Here is a 22,687-nt window from a genome sequence, read left to right on the forward strand (position 1 = left end):
CCTCTTTTAGCTAAACCAAAACCTTCCATCTTATTACAAATGTACCTAAGCATACCTAGGCTAGAGGTTCAAAATCTATGGTAACAATGTATAAAGGAGCTATGGCTGAAGTCTGCACAGAATTTGGAAGGAAAATAATTTTAGGAAAAACAGCTGAAAAATGTCCCTTTTCAAGAAGCAAGGTGCCGGTGGAGATGATGAACTCCACAGGGGATGCAGACCTAAACATGCTTAAAAACTCCAATGTCCAACATCACGGTCCACAGTAACTAGACCAATGTGTTGAACGGTCCACAATAACTAGACCAATGTGTTGAAATTGGAAAAAACAAGATTCAGGTAGCAATTACACGTCAAAGAGAAAGTATAAAGTCTAAGCAAGGTTAATTATAAAAGGCTCGCCAAGTAATGCAGAAACGTTTACCACTTTCAGATAACCCCCCTCTAGCTTGACATAGCCCCAGAGAACTATACTAGAAGATTTCGTTCACAAGGCTTACGCCTTGTCCAATTGAAAAGATTGCAAGCTATCGCTTTCTTTCAAACACATAATGAAGAACTTATAAATAATAACAACAACAAAGAACAAGATGGGCATTGCTCCAATATGGAATAAATGTGAGTTTTGCAACCAAATGAAGCAAAATTGTCGATGGTATACAGCAGTTGTTATCCCACCAAATACTGCACACACACACACACACACAGATAGCGAGAGAGAAAGGAGCCGCCGAGAGAGGGAGAGAGAGAGAGAGAGAGAGAGAGAGAGCAAAGAGAGGTGTAGGCGTCTTAGCGAACACATTTGCTCACTGAAGCAGAGCGATGGCTCTCTGAAACGCCCGGTTTCCATTGTTGGTCCTCCTCGATCACGAAGGATCGAGAGGAACCGTCGAGGGCTCACCGGGGGTCTCCCTCGACAGCGTTCCCATAAAGGACCGTTCTGTTAAACCCTAACCTTTGTCGGCATTTTATAGAGGACCTTCACCTGTTGTACGGTTCGATGGATTTCTATTTAGACACATGCTTTCATTGTTATTGTCAAAAGAATGCCTTGTAGTTCTACATTTTTGTTGATGATATGAAGAGTCGCAGACTTCCCCTATTAATATTATGTGCTGTTGATTTTCCGAAGTACTCGTTTACTCTGACAGGGAAAACAAAAAGGACAAAGACAAAGATTTGGCATCAAACGTCATATGCTTATCTACCCTTTACCATCCAATCGGATATTACATGTATGGATTTGAATTTAATTCAAATACGAATGATTAAAAGTTTGCAGTATAGTTGAATCTGATTTCAAATTCACAATTTGAATATGGTCCAAATCTGAATTCCACTTTTAAATACACAATTGAATCTGAACCACATTATGATATGTTAAGAACTAACTCTCAAAATATATGCATACTAGACATAAAATATTTATTTACAACTGAATATAAATTTGATTGATTATTTTACTTAAAACTGAATTCAAATCCGATCAGATATAATTTTTAAGTCTAAATCCAATCTAATTACGATCAGATATCATTTTTTAAGTCTAAATCCTAATTTCTTAATCAGGTGTTAGTTTCTCCATATCCAACTTTTTCGAAGTACTTCAATTGGATATCCAATCGGAGTCTAATCCGTTGGCATCCATAATTTTTGTTTTTTACAACGACTATGGACTATGGTAGCATCTTTGTATAGCTTCAGGCGATCTTTGTTCACTATTGCTTTCCATTTGGTGTCCCAACCCCCAAAAAAAAAACACGCTGACATTTTTAATCTTTTGAAAAAAGCAATTAATAACTATTTTAGAATGTTTAAGAAAATTAAAATAAAAACTTATTTTACAACTCATGCCACCTGAGTCTTAGAGCAAGTTTGGTTTCTTAAAGAGCAATGGAATTTGAACTGTGGTTGTCTGTACAAGAGCCACAAACCCAACTCATTGCACCAACACATTTAAGTTCGGGATTTAGACAAGAGAACATAATGGTGAAGCAAATCCATATTGATCGGTTGATAAACGAAAAACCGTTGCATAAAATATTATATGCATTTATTATGGGAGCTAACGTAACAGTAAATTAAATCTTTGTCAAACAGTTGGTTGAAAGGAACTTGTTGCCCATAGACAAAACTTAGAAAGATAATCGTTTTCTAATATGAAAATCGATGATCTATACTTGACTATTTCTTCCAATATAGAAAAGGATATATGATGATTGTATCAAATTGTCCGTTCTCTAAGATTTAAGAATTAATTTGATTAAGAAGGGCATCATATTCGCGATGCCTAATTCAACCAAGATTTGTGTTTTTTTTGAAAAACTTTAGACAAAATTCTAAAAATTGTTTTTAAAATATATTTATATCAAACCATAGACTTCCATGTTTTAGTTTGATCTGTCGAGTAGTAGAACTGGCCGTCAACAACGCAAACTTGAATTAACGCGCTTCCTTTTGAAGCATTTGCCTCTCCCGATTTACATAAACATGGCGTAATTCAGAAATTAGCTAAACATTTGGCCCTCAAGTGATATTTATCAAAAAGTCTTGCCGGCACCAATGACCAAACCTCTCTCTCTCTCTCCCTGCTCTCCGCTCTCTCCCTCTCTCTCGCGGCGAGACTCGGTGCTGCATCCGTCGGAAGCAAGCCCCACCTCCTACGGTTGTAGAGCTCTTTCTCGCTCTAGGAGAACATGGCAAATCGTTAGTACTCTCTCTCTCTCTCTTTGTTGTTGAAACTTGTTTGTCTGTTGTTGGATGTTTTCATTGGCAGTGTTCAACTCATTGTTCCGTTATTGGGTCGTATTTTTTTTTTTCATTAGTGGTGTTCGATTCATTGTTCCCGCTGCTTTCTGATTTTCGTGCAAAATCTTCTCCATTGGTTTTGGTCACAGCTACAATGCGGTCCTTCCTCCAAGTAGCGTCCTCGGAGGAGGTTTCCTCGCCTTTGAGAGTTGTCCAGATCGAAGGCTTGGTAATTCTGTCCTGCCCATGCCTCTTTTCTTTCTTCTTCGTTTCTTTTCTGGAGTTATTTTTATTTCACATGTTCATGAGCTTGATTTGGCTTTATAATGGTAAAACATTAGAATGTTATGGTTCTCAACTTCTCATGGTTAGTTTAGGGAGCACCAAGCATGCACGTGTGATTGGAATGTTTCTGAATTTTTACCATGCTGTGGAATTTATTGTAGAATTGCTAACTACCTATCTGTTTCTTGGTGCACAAATTGTATTTATGTCTGTTTGTACTGTAGCACCCCGTATATAGAATGAGCGAGAAATGATTATTTATCTAGAAATTTGGAAGAGAATGATGAACTTGCATATTTAGGTCCAATTTATACTTTGTGTCCTAACCTACTCTATGGCTCGTTTGAGTGCTCACTTGAAGGAGACTAGAGGATGGGTGTGGAACTACCAGACAAGGTGCTTGATTCAGTTTTGGGCTGGGTCGTTACAACATGTATATGATAATGGTGGTTCTTTCAAATAATTTTGGACCACCTTAAGAAGATTATCCATTCCATTGCGGACATATATGCGGTCTACAGTGGTGGACAGTAAGATTTTTTTATGACCATTGAATTGTATGAGGATGTGACGGAGCAAAGCCTTTATATGTTTCCTTGCTAGTTAACCACCCCACTAACACATCTGCAAAAATTTCTTTGATATTCCTCTGTTGATCTGTGATATTCTTGTACAGGCTATCTTGAAGATAATTAAGCACTGTAAAGAGTTTATGCCTGCTCTGGTTACTGGGCAACTTTTGGGGTTGGATGTTGGTAGCGTTCTGGAAGTTACGAACTGCTTCCCATTCCCGGTTTGTGCTTCAGTTCTACTTGACCTTTCAAATGGTTTACCAGCACATATCTCTTTAATCATCACAGGCTTGGCTTTGCATTTACCCTTTGTGAATGAATTGATTCTTAGATCCGGGAAGATGATGAGGAAATTGAAGCAGATGGGGCTAGCTATCAGCTTGAGATGATGAGGTGCTTGAGAGATGTTAATGTTGATAACAACACCGTTGGATGGTATGAGGAACTTGCATATATAGTTGGTAATCTGCTGTATTATTAGCATTGATTCTTGTAGCATTGATGATTTCATCTCCTTGTCGATGTTCACCAGGTATCAGTCGACCTATATGGGTTCTTACCAGACTGTAGAATTGATTGAAACTTTCATGAATTACCAGGTAAGTTTGGTTCATCTGTCCTGTGGCTTATGTGGAGAATTTGAATTGATGTGCCACTGCACCTCTTTATTTTCACTTCTTCTATTCAGTAATAAATTTCACTTGATGTTTATCCTCAAGTATACATTTTCTCTTTCCACTGTAGGCTGGTTTTCAGCTGCAACCATAAAAGACAGCAATATATTTTCCATTTCATAGCCTGATTGTTCTTGTATAGGAGGAAAAAATTGAGGAAGTGTGAAATTGGTTTAGGTCTACCAGTGATAGAATAGAAGTGTCATAACATACAACTGTTTCTCTTTTTCTAGAGAATCTGATTGGTTTCAGTCTTGTTCATTACAGCCTCTGGTTATTGTCTGGATGACCTAGATACACATATTATTTGGATACTGGACCATGATTATAGGTGCTAGATGATGACATTAACATAAACCTGTTCTTTTAATTTGTTAACAGGACCTTGAGATATGCATAGCATATGCAGGACCATTTTTTGTACATTTAGACAAGATTTTTTCATTTACAGCTATCCGTAGGGGAACCATATAGTATTTTACATAATAGCAGTTACATTAGGTTGGTCCATGTTTGAATTTTGGTGGTTCTCCAACTGATGTATGGTTCCCAATTGCCCATTTACAGGAGAACATCAGACGATGTGTCTGCATCATTTATGACCCTTCAAGATCTAGTCAAGGTGTGCTCGCACTTAAGGCCTTGAAGCTCACAGATTCATTTATGGATCTACACCGCAGCAACAATTTTACTGGCGAGAAGTACATTCATTTTCTTTACTTTCACTAATCATATATGTATACATCATGGTCACAAATACTATTTTTCAGTCTTTCTCAGTCACGTTTTTCGCAGGTATTAATTGGAAAGTTTTGTTTACCTCAGAAAATCTCAAGAATTTTTTGGAATTTAAAAAAATAAATAAATATAAAAATAATAACAAATTACAAAGTTTTGAGCTTTCTATTAACTTTATTGCAAAAACATTGGTAAAATTTGAAAATAGATGTTAAATGTTAAAAGAAACCCATATATTAAAGATTTTTTTCTTATATATGTGAAAATATTGAGATAAAAACATGTTAAAAACAAAAAAAAACTTTTTGGTTGATATTTTCAAATTATCATGAATTTTCACATTTTATCCTGTTTACTTGTTTTCCCTTGTAACATGATATTGTGGAAAAAATGGCGAGCTTTGTGACAATAGTACATGTTCAATATGTATGCATGCGTAATGTGTACTTTATCATGTTTTATTTCATTCTTTTAACCTATTTTATGGATGCATTCTTTTTATAGGCTGAGGGAGAAAAAATTGGCGTGGGTGGATGTCTTTGAAGAAATACCTGTATGGGGCCTGATCTTAGTTCATTACTTGTTATGGTGCTTTTTTCAAAATTTGTATGTAAATCTTCTCTATGCCTATTAGTCACGAGAAGATATTGTTTGCGTAACATGCCAAAATGTGGATAGTTTGGCACTATATTGATCATTATTCACATGTTCTCCACACTGTTAGTTGTCTTGGCTCATAGCATTTTTGGATACAAACAGAAACTAGCTACATAGCAGGGTGGGATTTGCAATACCTAGTGTTTGTTTTGATTGGGAATTTTATGGGGCCAAGTTCGACGTTTAGACTTGAGGTCTTGCACATGGAAACATGTGCCTAAGGGGGGATTAATTGTAACATTTCAAAGTGGAGATAGTTTGATACTGTGCTTATGGTTTTCAAAACCCTTGACGGATTTATAAACCCATGTCCTCCACTATTGGTTGCGATGGTCCATAGTGTTTTTGGGGCACAAGCTGAAGAAACTATGTGGTGGACACAGAGATGCTAGAATAAGCACTCAAGACAATTTTGGACCAAATTGATAATTAATATTGAGTTGCTAATTTCAACACTTGAACATAGGTATAACATGCAAGGACATGTGTTCCTTACACGGAGTGGACTGTAATGCTGCATGTCTGAAGGACATAAAAGTAATTGTACATTAACAGTTTTGAGAAAATTTGAGGAGCTCATATACCTGTGTGACATATTATTTGGTTACCATGGTTCTTAGCTTTTCTTTGTGCAAACTGAGGCCAACTATGAGGCAGGTTAGGATCTACATACCAAGCCAGCTGGGTCAGTTTTGGATAGAGTTGTTACAGTTTGATCTTTGGAATATTATCAGGCAAACATAATCATTTTCACCTTACTAAAATTTGTATGTTGGTTTCAAATTTATTTCAGATCAAGGTTTCAAATTCTGCTCTAATAAGCGCTTTCATGTCAGATCTGGAACCTGATACTCCTGTCACTCAGGTCTAGTCTCATGCCAGCTTCCAAACGCCACCTCACACCCACCCCCCTCTCCTTGGTTGAAAAATTTAATCTTTTTTGTCTTCTTGCAGTGTGATTATGATCGTCTTTCCTTATCCACAAACCCATTCATGGAGCGGAACTTAGAATTTTTAATTGAATGCATGGATGATCTATCCATGGAACAACAGAAAGTAAGAATTTAGGTTTTTCTTGCTTTTTTTTTGCCTTTTCTTAGCTCTTTGAACATGTGGAGGTGAGCATGCCTAATTCCTTCTCTTCCTTTTCAGTTTCAATTTTATTATCGTAATCTTTCACGGCAGCAATCCCAGCAGCAGGCATGGCTACAGAAAAGAAGGTAATGACAGACACCATCATCAGAAGTTCTTTCACAATCAGTTAATATGACAGAAGTTTGATCCCACAATATAGCTAAAATAAATTCATCCTATGCTGTATTTGTCCTAGTTCATTTATCATTTTACTTGTATAAGATTAATGAGGGAAGGAAGGAGAAGAGTGGGAGAGCTCTGGACTCTACCATATATCTGAATCGAATGACCTTGTTGCGTACTTGACCTAGTTCATTTGTATTTTTTTTGTTTAATATTTCTTCCCTTGTACAGGGCTGAGAACATGGCTCGCAAGGCTGCTGGAGAGGAGCCATTGCCAGAGGAAGATCCTTCAAATCCAATCTTTAAGCCTCTTCCTGAACCTTCACGTCTTGATAGCTTTCTCATAACAAATCAAATTTCTAATTACTGCAATCAAATAAATGGGTATGTTGAAGACTGCTATTCTTGTTCATGTTTTCTTTGTTGAGGTTTTTATTCTTTCAAAGCCGCTTTGGTTGCTTGTTTACTCTAATTTGTACTTAATTTGAGGTAGTTTTTTAGAAGAAATATAATTTTGATAGCTTTTGGTTGAACATTTTCATCTTCCATCAAGAATTTAAGAGGTGCCATTTTTACGATCTCTTGAGACTTGGTTCTTGCACATCAAAACAACAATTTGGTCTAAGCCTGCTCTGTCTGGGGACCGTGATGTGCCGTATTATTTTCAGTATATTGAGTTGAACCTTTGAAGAATATTCATCAAGAGTGAAGGCGGTGGAAATTTACTTAGAAGACTGGGTTGGTTCTTATGTATGAACAACTGAACTAACGTACAGTTCCGACTTGTTTACCTCCCTCCCAAGTGGCAATAATGAAGGTGTTAGCCACTGCTAACACGAACACCCCTTACAAGAGGAACCCGCTAACACATGCACTCCCCACCCCCCGATTAGGGTCTTCCCTTCCCAGAAGGTAAAACGCTCAAAATTACTGGTGATCCTCAACTAAGGTCCTTCGACCTTATTTATAAGCACTACTGGATCAAACCCGTGAGGATCTGATCTATTATATACCCGGTGCCTAACAATACTCCCCCTTTGAAAAACACCTTGTTCTCAAGGTGTAAGGAAAGACTGCTGACTTGTAAGAGCCTTTTAGTGAGCCAAGAGATGTATTCCAGGCCTTTGTATTTGCATAGACTCCCAATCACCTAACTTGGTGCATGTCTTTATAAGCTCCTGCAGCAACCCCACAACACCCAACAGAACAGAAAAATCTCTGCTTCCATTAAGTTGATAGCAGGCCCTTCTTCCCATCAGATTTGGGCCTGTCGCTGGGGTTTTTCTCATGGTCATTTTCAATACATCTATCAACATATGAACCTTGGCCTCGTTGATAAATTCGTGTGTCGGAGCTAGTTCCTTATGCCATGATTTATATCTCTTGATTGCTTTCCTCTCCTCCTTTCCTGGCAAGCAACCCTGTCTTCCTTCCTTGAATATTTGTTTTTGACGGGTAGAGGATGATGAGAACCTTGCAAACAATGAAGTCCATCTGAGTCAAGTTTCTTTTCCCATGCCTCAAATAGTTATGTGGTGCAGTCTCTTTGGTCACGGTGAATAGGGATTGGAAGCTGTGTTTGTGTTACAGCTCTCCTCAGGACTCTGTGCAGGGGTAGTCCTCCATAGAACAGCCCATTGGAATGAATTTGTACTATGGCAAGATCTTTTGTCATCTCTACAACTACCACTGCTGCTTCCATTCTTTCAATTCTAATTGTGTAATTACGCTTCCAGTAATGAGAAGAACCTCTTTGGTAAAAGATTGACCCTCTGGAGTCCAACTTTTATCTCTGCCAGAAAATGCCATGGATAGTTCTTAAATTTTTTGGCAATTTCAAGCAATGTTTCTCTATTCATGAAATTAACCTGTAATTGCATGTTAGACTAGTTTGCTGTGACTGGCTGGAAATGGGTCATAAATAACGTGTCCCTCACGAGATTGAGAAAAGTGTCCATCATTCCTGAAGGCTGAACAATCTCTTCAATTCTTTCTTTGGGAAACTTTGTGACAATCTTGTCAGCATATACCTCTTTAATGTTTTGGGAATGCCCAAACTGTGATCTACCAGCCTATACCTGCTTGCTTAGTACTCCTTTAGGACCTGTGATCGTATAACAGCGAATGCACCATTCCTTTTACTACTACCCCTTTTCAGATTTATTAACGCCTTCAGCCTCATTCCCTTCTTGACAGATTCAAGGCCTGTAACCATTTGGTCCCCTAAATGCCCCTCCTCATTCCTGCTCGAATCCTGCTTGTCGTTAACACTACCGTCTCCTTTCAGTAGCTGTCTCATCAACGCCTATTAATTCCCCATTCAAGCTTCCGTAGCAGCTACAACAAACCTTAGGTTCAACTTTTCTTAAACTTGTTGGAGAGAAGTTTAGACACTCAGCATGGAAAAGCATCTCTAATTCCCCTTGTTCACAAAAGGACCTGGCTCGTTTCTCATATGCAACTGTCCCCATTAGGTTGGCAACATCATTAGAAGCTTCCACATGACTTCCACTCACTCAGCTGCCTGCCACCTTGCAGCTTTTTAACATTGGCACATATATGTCATCTCCATAGACACACTGGTTAGTTGGGTAGGAGACAACTAAACCCCATAGTGTGAACAGCCTCCTTGGCTTCTCGACAATCATCCAGGCATTCATCGACCCGCACACTCCTTTAAAAGTGCCCATGTTTGTTCGCAATAGAAGGTTTATATAAGCAGCGGCACCTCCACTGTGATCCTTAAGCCTGCATTTAACTTGCCCTAGAAGCTGATAGACATAGAGATAAGACTGTTGTTCTTTTGTAAGCTTTTCAAGAAGAAAAGTTTCACTATCAAAATCTCCCAATTCGTCGAGAGTCAAAGCAGTTCCTCTGAGAGCATCCTTATTATCTAGGAAAGACTTGAGTGCCTCCTCATTCTTTAGACGTCTGGCCTAGTTACAGTCACCTCCTTGATTCTCTATGAAGACCTGCTCAAGGACCTGAAAGTTGCAACCTAGAATAGGAAAAACGACCTCAGCATCCATCAGGTACTCGACGATTTCCATGGTTGTTTCCTCAAGGAACGATCGGAATGGGAGGATATCTTCGACCGGAAGAGCAACCTTCTCCGTGGCTGCCCACACAGTAGGCTTCTCTGGCCCACTGTCTCCGAGCTGGAAATATCGATTCAGCATACTATGGGCACGCACCACCTTCCCTGTTTTCTCCCAAGACTCGTCTGCCTCTTCTCCTTGATTTACATCCTTCACCAGGTTTGGAGCCTCGTCTTCTTTACCCCCTTTTTAAGTCCAAGGCAATATTGGTTGGTGGTCTGGCTGCACTCTTCCTTCTTCCAGTTTTGTTTGCAATCTTCCAAAAGCCTCAAGACTCGGTCAACCAACAGCAGCATTGTCTCCTTCTCCATATCTGGCTTTCAGGGAGCCCAACATGGTCCTGGAAACTGCAATCTACTCCCCTCCCCTTCCGCTTTCATGGCTAACCACCAACAATCATTGTCCAATCTCTCAACTTCTTCTCCCATCTCCACAATGGAGGGCTGTTCGTTCGGCCAGATTGGCCAGAAGGTAATTCCCTTTGGGCGGCACAATTCTTGGTAGCGGTCCTTGCCCAAGAAGATGAATAACTGCGTCCGCAACCATAATCTGAATCTTGCAAGGTTGCCGATGTAGTTGTCATACTCGAACGGTTTGGGCTCCAAGAGTCGGGGCTGGGGCCATATACCTGCTATCCCAGCTGCAGAAGTGTGTAATCGTTTGGAATCTCGTCAGATGGTTGAAGAGGGCGATAAATGATCGTATGTGGAAACAGCATGCTTGGCTCTGATACCATTGTTAGCCACTACTACTAACACAATCATCCCTTACAAGAGGAACCTGATAACACACACACCCCACCCCAATCTCCGATTCGGGTCTTCTCTTCCCAGAAGGTAAAACACTCAAAATTCATGGTGATCTTCAACTAAGGCCCTTTGACCTTATTTATGAGCACTATTGGATTGATCCCATGAGGATCCGATCCATTCTATACCCGGTCCCTAACAGAAGGAGTGTTTCTTTGATGCCAGTTTTTTTTTTCTTAATTTAGTCCCTACAGGTGCCATGAGAAAATCCTACCTCAGGCCTCTCATCAAAGCCAGTGGTCTTCTAAGCTCTACTATTTTTCATGTTGCAGCCTGGCAAGTCATATTACTACAACCCTAAAATTCAATGAATGGAAACATGCCCATAAATGCAATCATTATATAATTAGCCCTATATCATATCCAATAGTATTATCATGTTGAGCTTCCTGTAGGGGTAGACCTTTGTTATATTGCTAAAGCCTTATCAATGCATGCAGCGGTATCAACTCAAGGTAAAGAATTTTTAGTTTAAGCTCCTGTACGTAGTTGAAATACCTTTAACCTGTTTTTATGCATTGGACCCACTTGATATTCAAAACAGCAGCTGCTAGTAACTGGAGCAAATAGGTGTTGTTTTGCTGACGTTGGTTTTAACTTTTAGGCCAGCACGGGTAGGATGCCTGTGATCAAATAGTACCATACATCAATTGCTTGGTATATAGATGTTGTAACTGATCATATCCTGCATTACGGTGATTACTCCATTTTTTTTATCATCTTTAGTCCTTTTTGCATATTAATGTCTCTAAGCATTCGTTAAGTGCATATAGTTATTGTTGAGAAGCATAAAATTGCCTATGAAGCTGCTGGACATGTGTGATGCCAAACAGAAGAAGCCTGCTTGGTGGCTTGGAAATTTTGACGTCAACCGGATAGGTTTCTTTTTAGGAGAGGCAATGGTAGTAACATACAGCTACAAGAATGAAATAGTTTTCATTTGCATGGGGCCGCTTCTTTCATCATTTGTGCTTTCATTGAAGAAAGGAAACATAGAGAGCTGATTGATTGAAAAGTAAAACTTTAAAAGTTTCATCATTGTTGCAGTTACAGAGTCCATAGGTTGCTAGGTGGTCAAAGATCCTGATATGTTGGAACTAGACTATGAGTTATGTAGCCTTAGCGTGTCATGTTTAGTATGTCCGACACTATGTCACATAGGTACGGATAAGGGTACGGGTACGGACCATTTTCAAAAAATTTGGGTACGGAGGTACAGCCGTACACACGGGCATATATATATATATATAAATATATATATATATCAAAAAATTTCAAACAAAATAACATATTCACACATATATATCAAAAAATTGCAAATAGAATAAAATCATGGTCCAAAACATAGTATGGAAGTAATTAACATACAATTATACAAACATGTCAGCTTTCTTGATTCTCCTCAGTCGCATCATGAAGATTAGAAGGAGCAACAGGTTCTGTAAGGTCCATGTTAAAAGCATGCAAATCATGTTCTCCATCAAGTTCCACATCAATGTCCTCTGGATTAACATCCCAATACTTGGATGATCCTGAACTGAAAGTTGCAACAATTTCTTTTACAACATGAAGAGGTTGGAGTGGACATAAATTAAATCATGTATACATATCAAAGATACAAAAAGAAAGAAATACCTATAATCATTTGAAGTACGTGAAAGTAAGCGTAGGTTGGAGTGGACATAAACTAAATCTTCTGCTCGCTTACTAGTTAGCTTATTTCTCTTGATGTTGTGAATTTGAGAATAAGTGCTCCAATTTCTTTCACAACATGAAGATGTTGCAGGTTGAGATAATAACTTCAGCGCAAGTTGTTGGAGATTTGGTGTCGATGCTCCAAAACACAACTACCAATTAACAGGATCTTCTTCATCTCTTGCCATTGCAGCTTGTATTGAATCATTTCTTCCACCAGAGAAGCTCGCAAACTCATTATTTATTATCTTTAACCGATGAAAATCAGAATACAGTCTTCCCAAACATATCTCCCTATTTTTTGATATTTTTGGATCTCAATTAGGAGGAACACGACCAGTACCTCCTGCCAACCATGTTTGTCCATAATATTTGGGATTTAAAGAGTGTGCTATACAATGCAAAAGGTTATTGCTTTTGTTCAAACTTCTTACTAAAATTCTATGCACATGATCAAAAAACTCAGAATCATCAAGTGCAACATTCTTCTTCTCATGTCTAAAAATGATGTTTTGAATTTTTTCAATCATGTTATCCCACATATTATAAACTTTATGAAGCATGGGCCCTTCTTTATCAACTTCTCTCAGCATCTGCCAAATAGGCTCTGTAAACTGTAGAAAATATGTAACTTTATCCCACCATTCATCTTCTAAAATGCATTTTTTAATTTCTTGAGCCTTCACGTTGTCATCATTCTGATAAAACTCCCAATCATTGTCAGTCACCATAAGTGTTAATGCATGTTTCACCTGCTTTATTCTTTTTATCATTACGATAATGGATGCAAAACGAGTCTCTGCTACCTTCAACAATTTCAAATCAGAATGCCTATTAAATATAGCAAGAGCATTGTTGTGGTTTACAACAAAATTTCTGATGTTTCTGACATCATGCTCAAGCTCCTCAATCCATGAACACAAGAAACTGGCATTTGGATCATCTTTTGATGGGTTGCAAATACTTTTAAGTGCTAGATTTATACTGTGTGCCACACAAGGAGTCCAGAATATGTGACTATACTTGGGATCACTTGCCAAATTCATTCCTGCTCGTTGGCAAACTGGAGTATTATCAGTAAGAAGTTGCACAACATTATCTTCACCCACTTCTTTGATGACTTCTATAAATAGCCCTTTTAAATACTCAGCATCTTTATACTCCCCAGATGCATCAACACATTTCAAGAAGATTGGTCCATCAAGCGAATAAGCAATAAAATTTATTAGTGGCCGCCTTTGTATATCAGTCCACCCGTCAGAAACAATGGATACTCCATATTGTATCCACGAAAATTTCTTCTCTAATAATTTTTCAATGTTTGCCTTCTCTTCTGCAAGAATTACTGTTCTTAACTTCTCTGAACTCGGGGGTACATAACCACTCAAACTGCAATTAGCCAAACCTGTAACAACATCTTTCCAATAAGGACTTCTGGCTACATTAAAAGGAAGTGAACTTGCAAAAAAGAACCTTCCGATCCTTCTATACATCTCTGCCCTTCCCATATTATTGAATGCTTGTGCTAATGTTTTTCTTTTCTTTGAAGGATCTTCACCTCCTTCAGTAGCATAAAGAGGAACAGACACACTTGATCTGGATGAAGATTTCTTCGTCTCAGCTGCATCTTGTTCTTTTTTGAATATCTTGATCTCCTCGTTGGTAACTTTTGGGCATGGTCTAATTCCAACGCTAGAAATATGCAACAAATGTGCCTTGCAACGTGTATAAGAGCCCGTGAACATCATATCACAAAATTTGCAAGAAAACATTACATTCCCACCACCACCTGGTCCTTTTGATAGTTTCTTCACATAGCGCCAAAGAGGCTGAGATGGATTATCCTTCTCTACTATAGCGGTATTAACACTATCACTGCTGCTTTCTAGATTCCCACTTCCTGTAGGAGGCAGTATTTCTTTTCCTTTATCAGCCATTACAACTTATGTCTGAACAGAACCTAGCAAATGAGCTGCAACTGCAACACATAACCAATAAAAACAGGGATCATTCTAAATAGATGAATCCTCTCATGAAACGATATATCACAGTACAACGGCTCTACATGCAGCACTCATTCAGTACAACGGCATGAGTGCAACACTCATTCACATGCCCTGCTGGCAAATGCAATCCACATTCAACAATATTCTAAGACAGTGAAGAATGAAAAGGCCTCATATTCTAAGACAGTGAAGAATGAAAAGGAGGCCTCTATCATATTCTCTGATCTCTGGCTTACCAGGAAGAAGATCAAGTTTATTATGAAAACACACAAAAAAGCTGCAAATCACATTGACACATACAAATAAACACACAAAACACATGAGGAAGCGGCTGGGCTATAAATCGTCGGCTAGCCTCTCGGCTAGAGAGGGAGAGAGATTTGAAACCCTCTCGGGTAGAGAAAGGGCGAGCTAGAGGGAGGGGTGTTGGGTTTTCACTTTCAGGCGATGAGTTTTCTGCACACACAACCCGTCGCCGGCGGTGAAAGCAGGGGTGGAGCCGATGAAAATGAAAACAAAAAATGAAAAAAACGTCACAGTCACCTCCTTCCGTCGCTGCTGCCGTCGCCGTTCCGCCCTGCGTTCGCCGCCCCTGCCGTCGCCTGTCGCCGCTGCTTCGTTGCCGGAGAGAGACGAGAGGTAAAGAGTCGTAAAGACAGAAACGAAAGGGTTTCGTTTTACTTTTTTTTTTTTTTAACGTCAAAATGATTTTTAACGTTAAAATGAAATAAACGTTTAAAAAAATGGACAAAATTGGACTCGGTCAATGTTGACCGTGTCCAATTTTGGATGGATACGGCCTCCGGTACGGTCAATGCGTACCGGAGCCGTACCCAGCCCCATACCGGTTACCGGTACCGGTACCCGTGTATCATAGACTCCGACATTAATTCCTTAACCACTGAACGTCAAAATTTTTCTTTTAGACTGTTTATTGGAGAACACTCATGACAGTTCACATCTTACCTGGGTTTTAACAAGGAAATCTGAACTTGATCTTTGCAGGGTTGCAGGACAAAGTTTCAACAAATTCTCTTTGATGGAGGCATTGCACCGGAAGTGACCATAGTTTGAGGTAAAGCATGATTTTTTACTTTATTTGTTCATGCCTTCACAAGAATTGTTTTTTTTTTTGTCCATAGGCTTTTACTGTTTCTCAAGGCATAAAAACTCCAGGGAATTTAAAGAAGATAACTACTGTCGCAGACTTTTGAAATGTCATATATTCTGAAAATTATCATATTCTTACAGCAATCATGATTGTAAAACAATGTTAGTCTATGAATACTTTTATATTCTGCCTTTGCGGCTCTGCCATTGTGAAATTCAAAAGCTTTTCACATGCTGCAAGATTTTCTTGTTGGGAAATTTCTTGAGAAAGCTGTCCAGACGTTGCAAAATTTTCCTTACTACAAGAATTTTTCAAGAACGAGATTCACAATAATATGCTTTGCAATATGGGTCGTAGCAACATCTGCATTTCTTGGTAAAAATTGATAGTTTGTGTATCAGCTTTACCTTTTTCTTTTGTGACACGCAAGCTGCATTAAGACAAATCCCTATGATATCATGCCAATTAAAGACACCAGATATCAAACTTTTGACTGGTTGACAAGTTTCCAGGCACTCCTGATCAAGAAGCAATATATGGAAAAGGGAAGGGTGATGCAACTGGCCCGGTCAGGGTTTTGCATATTCAGGTAGGTCGGCTATATGAATCTCATAGCCCCTTTTTTCTTTGTAGGTGTAACCGGCGCTAATCTCTGGTGGGCTAAGATGAGCTTTTCCACTCGTAGAACCTTTTTTGTGGGGGACTGCTCTTAGCAGTGCCCAATTTTGACTGGGATCAGGACAGTTTGCATTGCCAGCCGCTTTATATGCTTCTTTTTTTTTTTTCTCTAAATTCTGGAACCTTTGGCATTTGTGCCTAAAGTTTTGTTGTTAATGAGGTTATGACTGTAAGGTTCTTGGGCAAATATATTGTGGGACATACTTTCGTTATTTAATCTATAAATTATATTTCCTAGATCCTATAAGTTGTGGTTCGCTTAATTATAGGCATTGAGGAGCATGCATGATGTATTCAGATTCAAAGTACAATTGGTTTTGAATGTGTAAAACCCAGTGTTGGATTTGCTTAACTGGATAGGAATAGGAATCAGTCCTAATCTGGATCGCTGTCTCGATCCGGCTATATTCCAGATCTAAACACAGGATTTTAACTACTTGGATCGGTTTTAATTACAATTATAAAAGCTTGACCTTGATCGAACCTTGAACCCAAAAAGGATGGACTTTCATTCTTGTTCAGACTAGGATAAATCTATTTCTTCTCTACCTATACCTCTCCATGCTTGTTTGTGAGAAAGACACTGAACCTTGTGTACTGATATAGATGTTTATGTTGGGGAGATTCTAATCATGTACATGCATATGTTACAGTATATGTCCACGTCAAATTCCTAGCCGAATAGATGGATCTTTCTGGCGAGTTCTGTGCATTTGCAACTCGATTGACTTAAAATATGGCACTGGATCGAGACATGAAGGTTTGCTGAACCTTTCCTTTAGTCCATAAATCATCTGATCGCATCTGAATCGAGTTAGGCGATCCCAGTAAAGCAAAACCTATTTACTTGAACTTCAGATATGTAGTGAAGGGGGCAGTCAACTTGACAATATCAGAGTATTTTTTTTTTTTTTTTTATGCCAGAGTTCAAATCCAATAAGCCAGAAACGAAATGCTCAGTTTCTTTAAAATCTGGATCACCAAACATTAACCACTTACATCCCAACTAACATGCAGATGCTGCTTCTTGAGATAAGAAGCTCTTTTTTCTTCAGTGAAGGTGGGCAAGGAGGATCATTCAGACATCCTTGGTTTACGCAGGCCTCATATTGAACTCTGGACTTCCTTCTAGTTGAAAGTCTTAAGCTTAATTCCCTAACAAGATGTTCTCCTGGCTTTCACTGGTTCCCTGTATGTGCAAGTCGGAGTTCATTTTCTAATTCTACTTACCAATACGAATTAAATGATGAGTTGGATAAGTGGATGTATGCACCATCAATTGAACATTTTAATTTAGGAATCTGCAGTGCATCTAAATCAAATGTGAATTTGCAGGAAGAAGCATCAAAACAGGTCCATTAATCCAGCTAATATACACTTCCAACATAATATGTCCATCCCCTCAGGCACATGAAACATCCAAAGCCCACCCACCCAACAAAGTAGAAGAGACTTCAGAACTTCACTTGATGTAGTAGGGGAGGTCAAGAACATAGAGGAGGAAGTAGGCCCAGATGACACCAGAGATGCCTCCAAAGAAGAACCCACCCGAGAAGGCAGCCCAGCCATCTGCAGTAAAAAGCTTGTCTGCTTCCTTCTTCCTTCCGGTCAAGGTGAGCGTCGGCCCCGTAGATGGCTCACCGTCATTGAATGATGCAACTCCATACATGGTCAGGCAGATGGAAAGGATCACAACCAGCCCACCAGCAGCCAAAGACCCAGCAGATCCAGCATAGATAGTGTTTCTCAATGGACCGGTCTTGACAAAGGGTCCAACCAGGAGGTAGCCATGGGCTAGGCCGACCTCAATCCCACGGAGAAGTGGGCTCACGGCAGTCCGGTAGGCGGGCAGGTTGGAGAGGTACCAGGCTATGAGAGGGCTGGAAGTGATGGGAGTCTCTAGACTTCCGATGAAGGGATCGCCATTGAGTGGCTCTATCACTTGGTATGGCTGCAACCGGTGAAACAATAACTCGTCAAGTAGAAAAAACTCTTTTCTTTGTCTATAAATTGGTGTCAATTTAGTACATCACAGACGTGTATATGAATATAAAAGAAATGCATAGGTGCCAAATCCTTAAGTGTTAAACCTCAAAAGTCAAAAAGGATCTTAAAAAAAAGTTGTGAATTAATATTAGATGACCAAAAAATGTCTCTCTCTCTTTCCATATATATATATATATATATATGTGTGTGTGTGTGTGTGTGTTATATTTCACCTTTGCTCTCGACTGTTGAAGTGGAAAAAAAGAATAGTTAATGTTGTTCTTTAGGCACCTGCCTCTGTTTGTGTGGACCTGCATGTGTGCATGTGCACATCTACCTATGTGTGGCCGTGTGGGGTGTGTGTATAGATAACCCGTAAGGAGAAATCCTTCTCGCCTCTGATAGCAGACTATCCATGTAATGTATCGGATGGAGCTCAAGAGAGGATTTCAAGTTATATATATAGGTCAAATCACAGTCAGAGCCGAGATATCCAGCTGAAATGCTCATCACACCACTCTCAGGCTAAGCACCCGATATTCTCAGAATAGGCAACGTTAAGAAGCAGTTCCTAGTTCTTTAATTTCGCATTACAGATATATTCTTGATCCGGAAGAGTGATCAGATTTATAACGGGATAATTCAGGCACTTCTACTGAAACCGACACCGAATTACCAGAATTCCAGTTCGGCCGACGGGAAACTGCCGTCGAGCCAAACTCGTCAGTCCAGGAAAGGTCAGTGGCAGACTTGTCATTGTGCAGCAAGAGACCTTACCTTGTCGGTCTGCACGGCTCTGACGGTGAAGGTGGTAGACGTTCTCCTGGACGGCAAGACTCTGAGGGGAATCCCTGAGATGCCCTTGGGAGCAAGAAGACCTCTGGTAGCGATCCTTCCCTTGAATTGGCCGACGATGGCCGGAGTCGATGCCACGGACGTCGCCATTGCCGCTTTCCTTGTTTCTCTTCTTCTTCCTCCTCCTTTAACTTTCTGGCTATAACGAGAGATGAGGAGAAATAAAAAGAAAATAGAGAATATAAATTTTGAAGGAGAAAACGAACGGCAATGGATGAGGTGTCAAGATGGCGAATCCCAATTGGACGAACTGCAACCCCCAGGGAACTCTTATCTTATCTCCAGTGATGATTTACCCGAATTACCCTTTGACTTAAAGTCAAGGACGGAAAACTGGCTCGTGAATTTCCGCCTTGGATATTGAGAATCAATTACTAGCATCTCGTGCTGCCACTTGTGAAGCAGACAAAGGCCGGTTCGAACATTGCGCTGGACTTCGCTTCATCGAGCCCAGCTTGGCTCATTGGCCAGATTAGAAATGAGTTCATGGGGAAATTTTTCCCTGGTTGTTAATGGTGGAAAATGATAAGAGTATGTTGTTCAAACCAACCAAAATGTGTTTACGTGTGTGTGTGTTTATGTCTGTGCGCGTGGCGGCGTGAGTGCGTGTGTACGTTTTTAGATTGTGGATCGCCAGATCTTGAGCTTTGGATCGTGTAAGAGTGGAATCTAGTCTTAAGTTTTGTTTTTTCTTGCCAATAAACGGTTGCACGCACATTGGCAAGTTCAGTGTATGTATTGCGGGATATTTAATGTGGCTTAAGGATGGGTGTTGGGTGTTGTGTCTCTCCTCTGTCTGTCTCTCTCTCTCTTTATATATATATATATATTATTACAAAATCATTTTTTTTCAAAATATATAAAAATTAATTTAAATAAAATTCTCAACATATTTTAAAAGACTAGTTAAAAACACGCATGGGACTCTTGAATCAGCCACGGGAATCGAGTTAGTTTATCACCGATTCACCAATCCTATTAAAACGCTAATTGCTTATACAAATACAATGGAAGACATGTTTTTGGCTAGCGTATAAGGAAATCCAAGCAAGCATGAGGAAAGCAGCTTTTAATGCAGAAACGTGGTAATATAACTCGATGGTGCAGTTGCAAGTTTGGGCTGATTGAACGCATGTTCGGTCCAAACACATGACCTCCTAGCATCCGGAGCTGTTTATATGTGCTGGTTGGTGCACAATTTTTTTTTGCACAGCACAATTAATGACCAAAATGCCCCTGATTAATAAAAAATTATAGGGACAAAAAAGAAAATAAAAAAGGGTCAATAATTAGTAGAACACCTCACTCCTACCCTGTTTCATTGGGCATAAATGTCCTGCATGCACCGAATGGCGCACACAACTCTCTCCTCCTAGCATAAGGCTCGAAGCGCTGGATGGGCCAATGTGTTCTACCTCTTCCTAGAACATGCAGGAATTAGAGAACAAGATGTTCCCCAATTGTATAGATAGGTGTAGAGTTGTAGACAACTGCCCATGGACCCACACATACGAGCCCATTCTCAATAGTGGGCAGGGTCCAACTATACGGGGCTCTACTTCATCTTTTATCAAGTGATGGGTAGTGTAACCAGTCGGGTTGTGTGGCATGCATTAACTACTTACTAGGTTCCATTATAAAATGTGTTATCCCTGTCACGGGCTGACAACTTCAGTCCGTGCGGAATGACAAGAACCTATTTACCGTCAGTCTTCAAACCATCGAAAATGGGCGCAAAGATCGTTTTGAAAAGCAAAGTGCATAAAGAAAGCAGTGTGAATAAAGAAATCTCACAATGTATTTCTCTTGAAAATCTTTGTACATCACGAGAGAGGTAAGAAAGGAGAATAATCTCAACTTGTTTACATAGGGTTGGCCGAAGCCGCATACAAGGATTCAAATGCAGACCACCCAAAACACAGAATCCCCAAACATGACACTTAGACCGGTGGGAGGGTACTCCCTTACAAGTGAACAAGCATAAGCAAAGGAAGTACATAGCAAAGCAAAAGACTATAGAGACTCTAAATATAGGAGAACAATCCCAATAGTATTGAAAATTGTTGATTTGACTTGAGGTTTGCCATGCTTGATGTTAATGTGACCAGGTCTTCGCCCTTGTCACCTCCTCTTTTTTGTCATTCATCACTTTTTTCGAGGCATGACATGCATCTTATAACTAGAAGCAAACACTCACTCAGTAATTATTGCTGACAAAACCACCTCAATCGGTTGGATAAGGAAAATTTTTTGAAATCCACATAAATAATCACATATGGTTCAGCGCTGGAAAATGACATCCAATGTTGTTACATTAATCTCCGAGCAGGACATTCGATTCTTACCAAATTCAAATATCTGAATTTATAAGTTTTACTAGTTATAAAAAGCCAATGCTGCTTGGACCTGCACACCTACCATATGTACAACATTCAAATTTGAATGCATCAAAATTTTCATTCCAAGATTGTTATGGGATTAGATTTCATGATTTCTAGTCTTAAAAATTGGATTTAGATATGTCCTGGTTTTTAATTTAAATGTTAATGCATAACTTTCCAATCTATTAAACAAAACAGTTGTGGGAGAACGTACCTCAAATCACTAGACATCCCTAATACTAGTTAGGGCAGGTCTCTTGGTGCATTTCTTTGCATAGTCAGATAGAAGTACACCCAACACCAACTTTCAAAAGCACCTAGAATCAACAATGAATTGGATATATAAGATGCAAATGCCATTAGGCAAACAAAACAGGCAATATTTACCGGGCCATCGTCGCATCCATCTTGCTGACCATAATACAAGAGCTGCTGACCTGCATCCACTGAAGGGAGGTGATTGTCCACACTAATTCTTTCATAACATTTTCTGAATAGGACCCATTTGGCTGGAATGGCTCTGCACCCTTCAATCATGGCTCATAATTTATGTTTCCAGCAGTTGTTAGAAGATATGATCGTGAGGCTTCTTGAACTGTTCATCATCTTACCTAGCCAAAGCTCCAACAGCTGCATTTCAGCAGCATCCCCCCCACTGTGAGTCATTCTACTTTCCGATTTGTAAGTTCCAGCATCCTTGTCCCACCAGACTGCAGCCACCATTAACCTTAAATTGAATCTTCTGTGTACAACTTGAAGAGTATGATCGTCCTTATGTATTTCTCCTCTCTTATTACAGAAAAGATCAGTGAACCACCATATTTGAGTCAGTTTCCAGTCTTCCTCATGCCAAAAGATCGCCTCAGCCACCCTTTGTCCTATCTTCCAAATCTGATTCCTAACGCTAGCAATGGATGGGTGATGCCAATTATCATGGGCAGCTTGGTTGCGTGTCCACCAGAGTTGCCATACTACAATATGGAACATTACATGCCAATATTTACTTATCCATCTATGTGGAAACTTAATCTCGTACCAGTTTTTGAGCTCCTCATTAATGTTCCGCCAAGGAAATCTCCTTCGGTTGAACTTGTTTACTATCCAACTCCACACATTTCTTGCCACTTGACAGGAAAT

The 22,687-nt window shown here is 39.5% G+C and overlaps 2 protein-coding genes across 2 annotated transcripts; one reads left to right on the plus strand and one right to left on the minus strand.

Moving 5' to 3' along the window:
- Positions 1-2,549: 2,549 nt before the first annotated feature.
- On the plus strand, positions 2,550-16,565 carry LOC116251323 (eukaryotic translation initiation factor 3 subunit H-like). Its single transcript, XM_031625523.2, has 13 exons — positions 2,550-2,706; positions 2,898-2,977; positions 3,710-3,826; positions 3,937-4,040; positions 4,138-4,204; positions 4,847-4,980; positions 5,522-5,570; positions 6,468-6,539; positions 6,629-6,730; positions 6,827-6,894; positions 7,163-7,315; positions 15,545-15,614; positions 16,284-16,565. The coding sequence occupies exons 1-12, from the start codon at positions 2,697-2,699 to the stop codon at positions 15,600-15,602; spliced, it is 1,014 nt and encodes a 337-aa protein (XP_031481383.1). The 5' UTR covers positions 2,550-2,696; the 3' UTR covers positions 15,603-15,614; positions 16,284-16,565.
- A 1,091-nt stretch (positions 16,566-17,656) lies between these two features.
- LOC116249576 (photosystem I reaction center subunit XI, chloroplastic) lies at positions 17,657-19,326 on the minus strand. Its single transcript, XM_031622712.2, has 2 exons — positions 19,092-19,326; positions 17,657-18,279 (listed from the first exon to the last, which is right to left on the minus strand). Exons 1-2 carry the CDS (start codon positions 19,257-19,259, stop codon positions 17,791-17,793), a joined length of 657 nt encoding a protein of 218 aa, XP_031478572.1. The 5' UTR covers positions 19,260-19,326; the 3' UTR covers positions 17,657-17,790.
- Positions 19,327-22,687: the final 3,361 nt, after the last annotated feature.

This window comes from Nymphaea colorata, chromosome 3 (genome assembly GCF_008831285.2).
Source record: "Nymphaea colorata isolate Beijing-Zhang1983 chromosome 3, ASM883128v2, whole genome shotgun sequence".
NCBI lineage: Eukaryota > Viridiplantae > Streptophyta > Magnoliopsida > Nymphaeales > Nymphaeaceae > Nymphaea > Nymphaea colorata.

What these genes read in the sequence shown, in the direction of transcription:
- LOC116249576 (XM_031622712.2), bottom strand. Translation starts at nt 19,259, where the DNA reads ATGGCGACGTCCGTGGCATCGACTCCGGCCATCGTCGGCCAATTCAAG. An exon ending in GAGCCGTGCAGACCGACAAG is followed by an intron (nt 18,280 to 19,091) that starts GTAAGGTCTCTT and finishes CACCGGTTGCAG; the next exon opens with CCATACCAAGTGATAGAGCC.
- LOC116251323 (XM_031625523.2), top strand. An exon ending in GATAACAACACCGTTGGATG is followed by an intron (nt 4,041 to 4,137) that starts GTATGAGGAACT and finishes GATGTTCACCAG; the next exon opens with GTATCAGTCGACCTATATGG. An exon ending in GCATGGCTACAGAAAAGAAG is followed by an intron (nt 6,895 to 7,162) that starts GTAATGACAGAC and finishes TCCCTTGTACAG; the next exon opens with GGCTGAGAACATGGCTCGCA.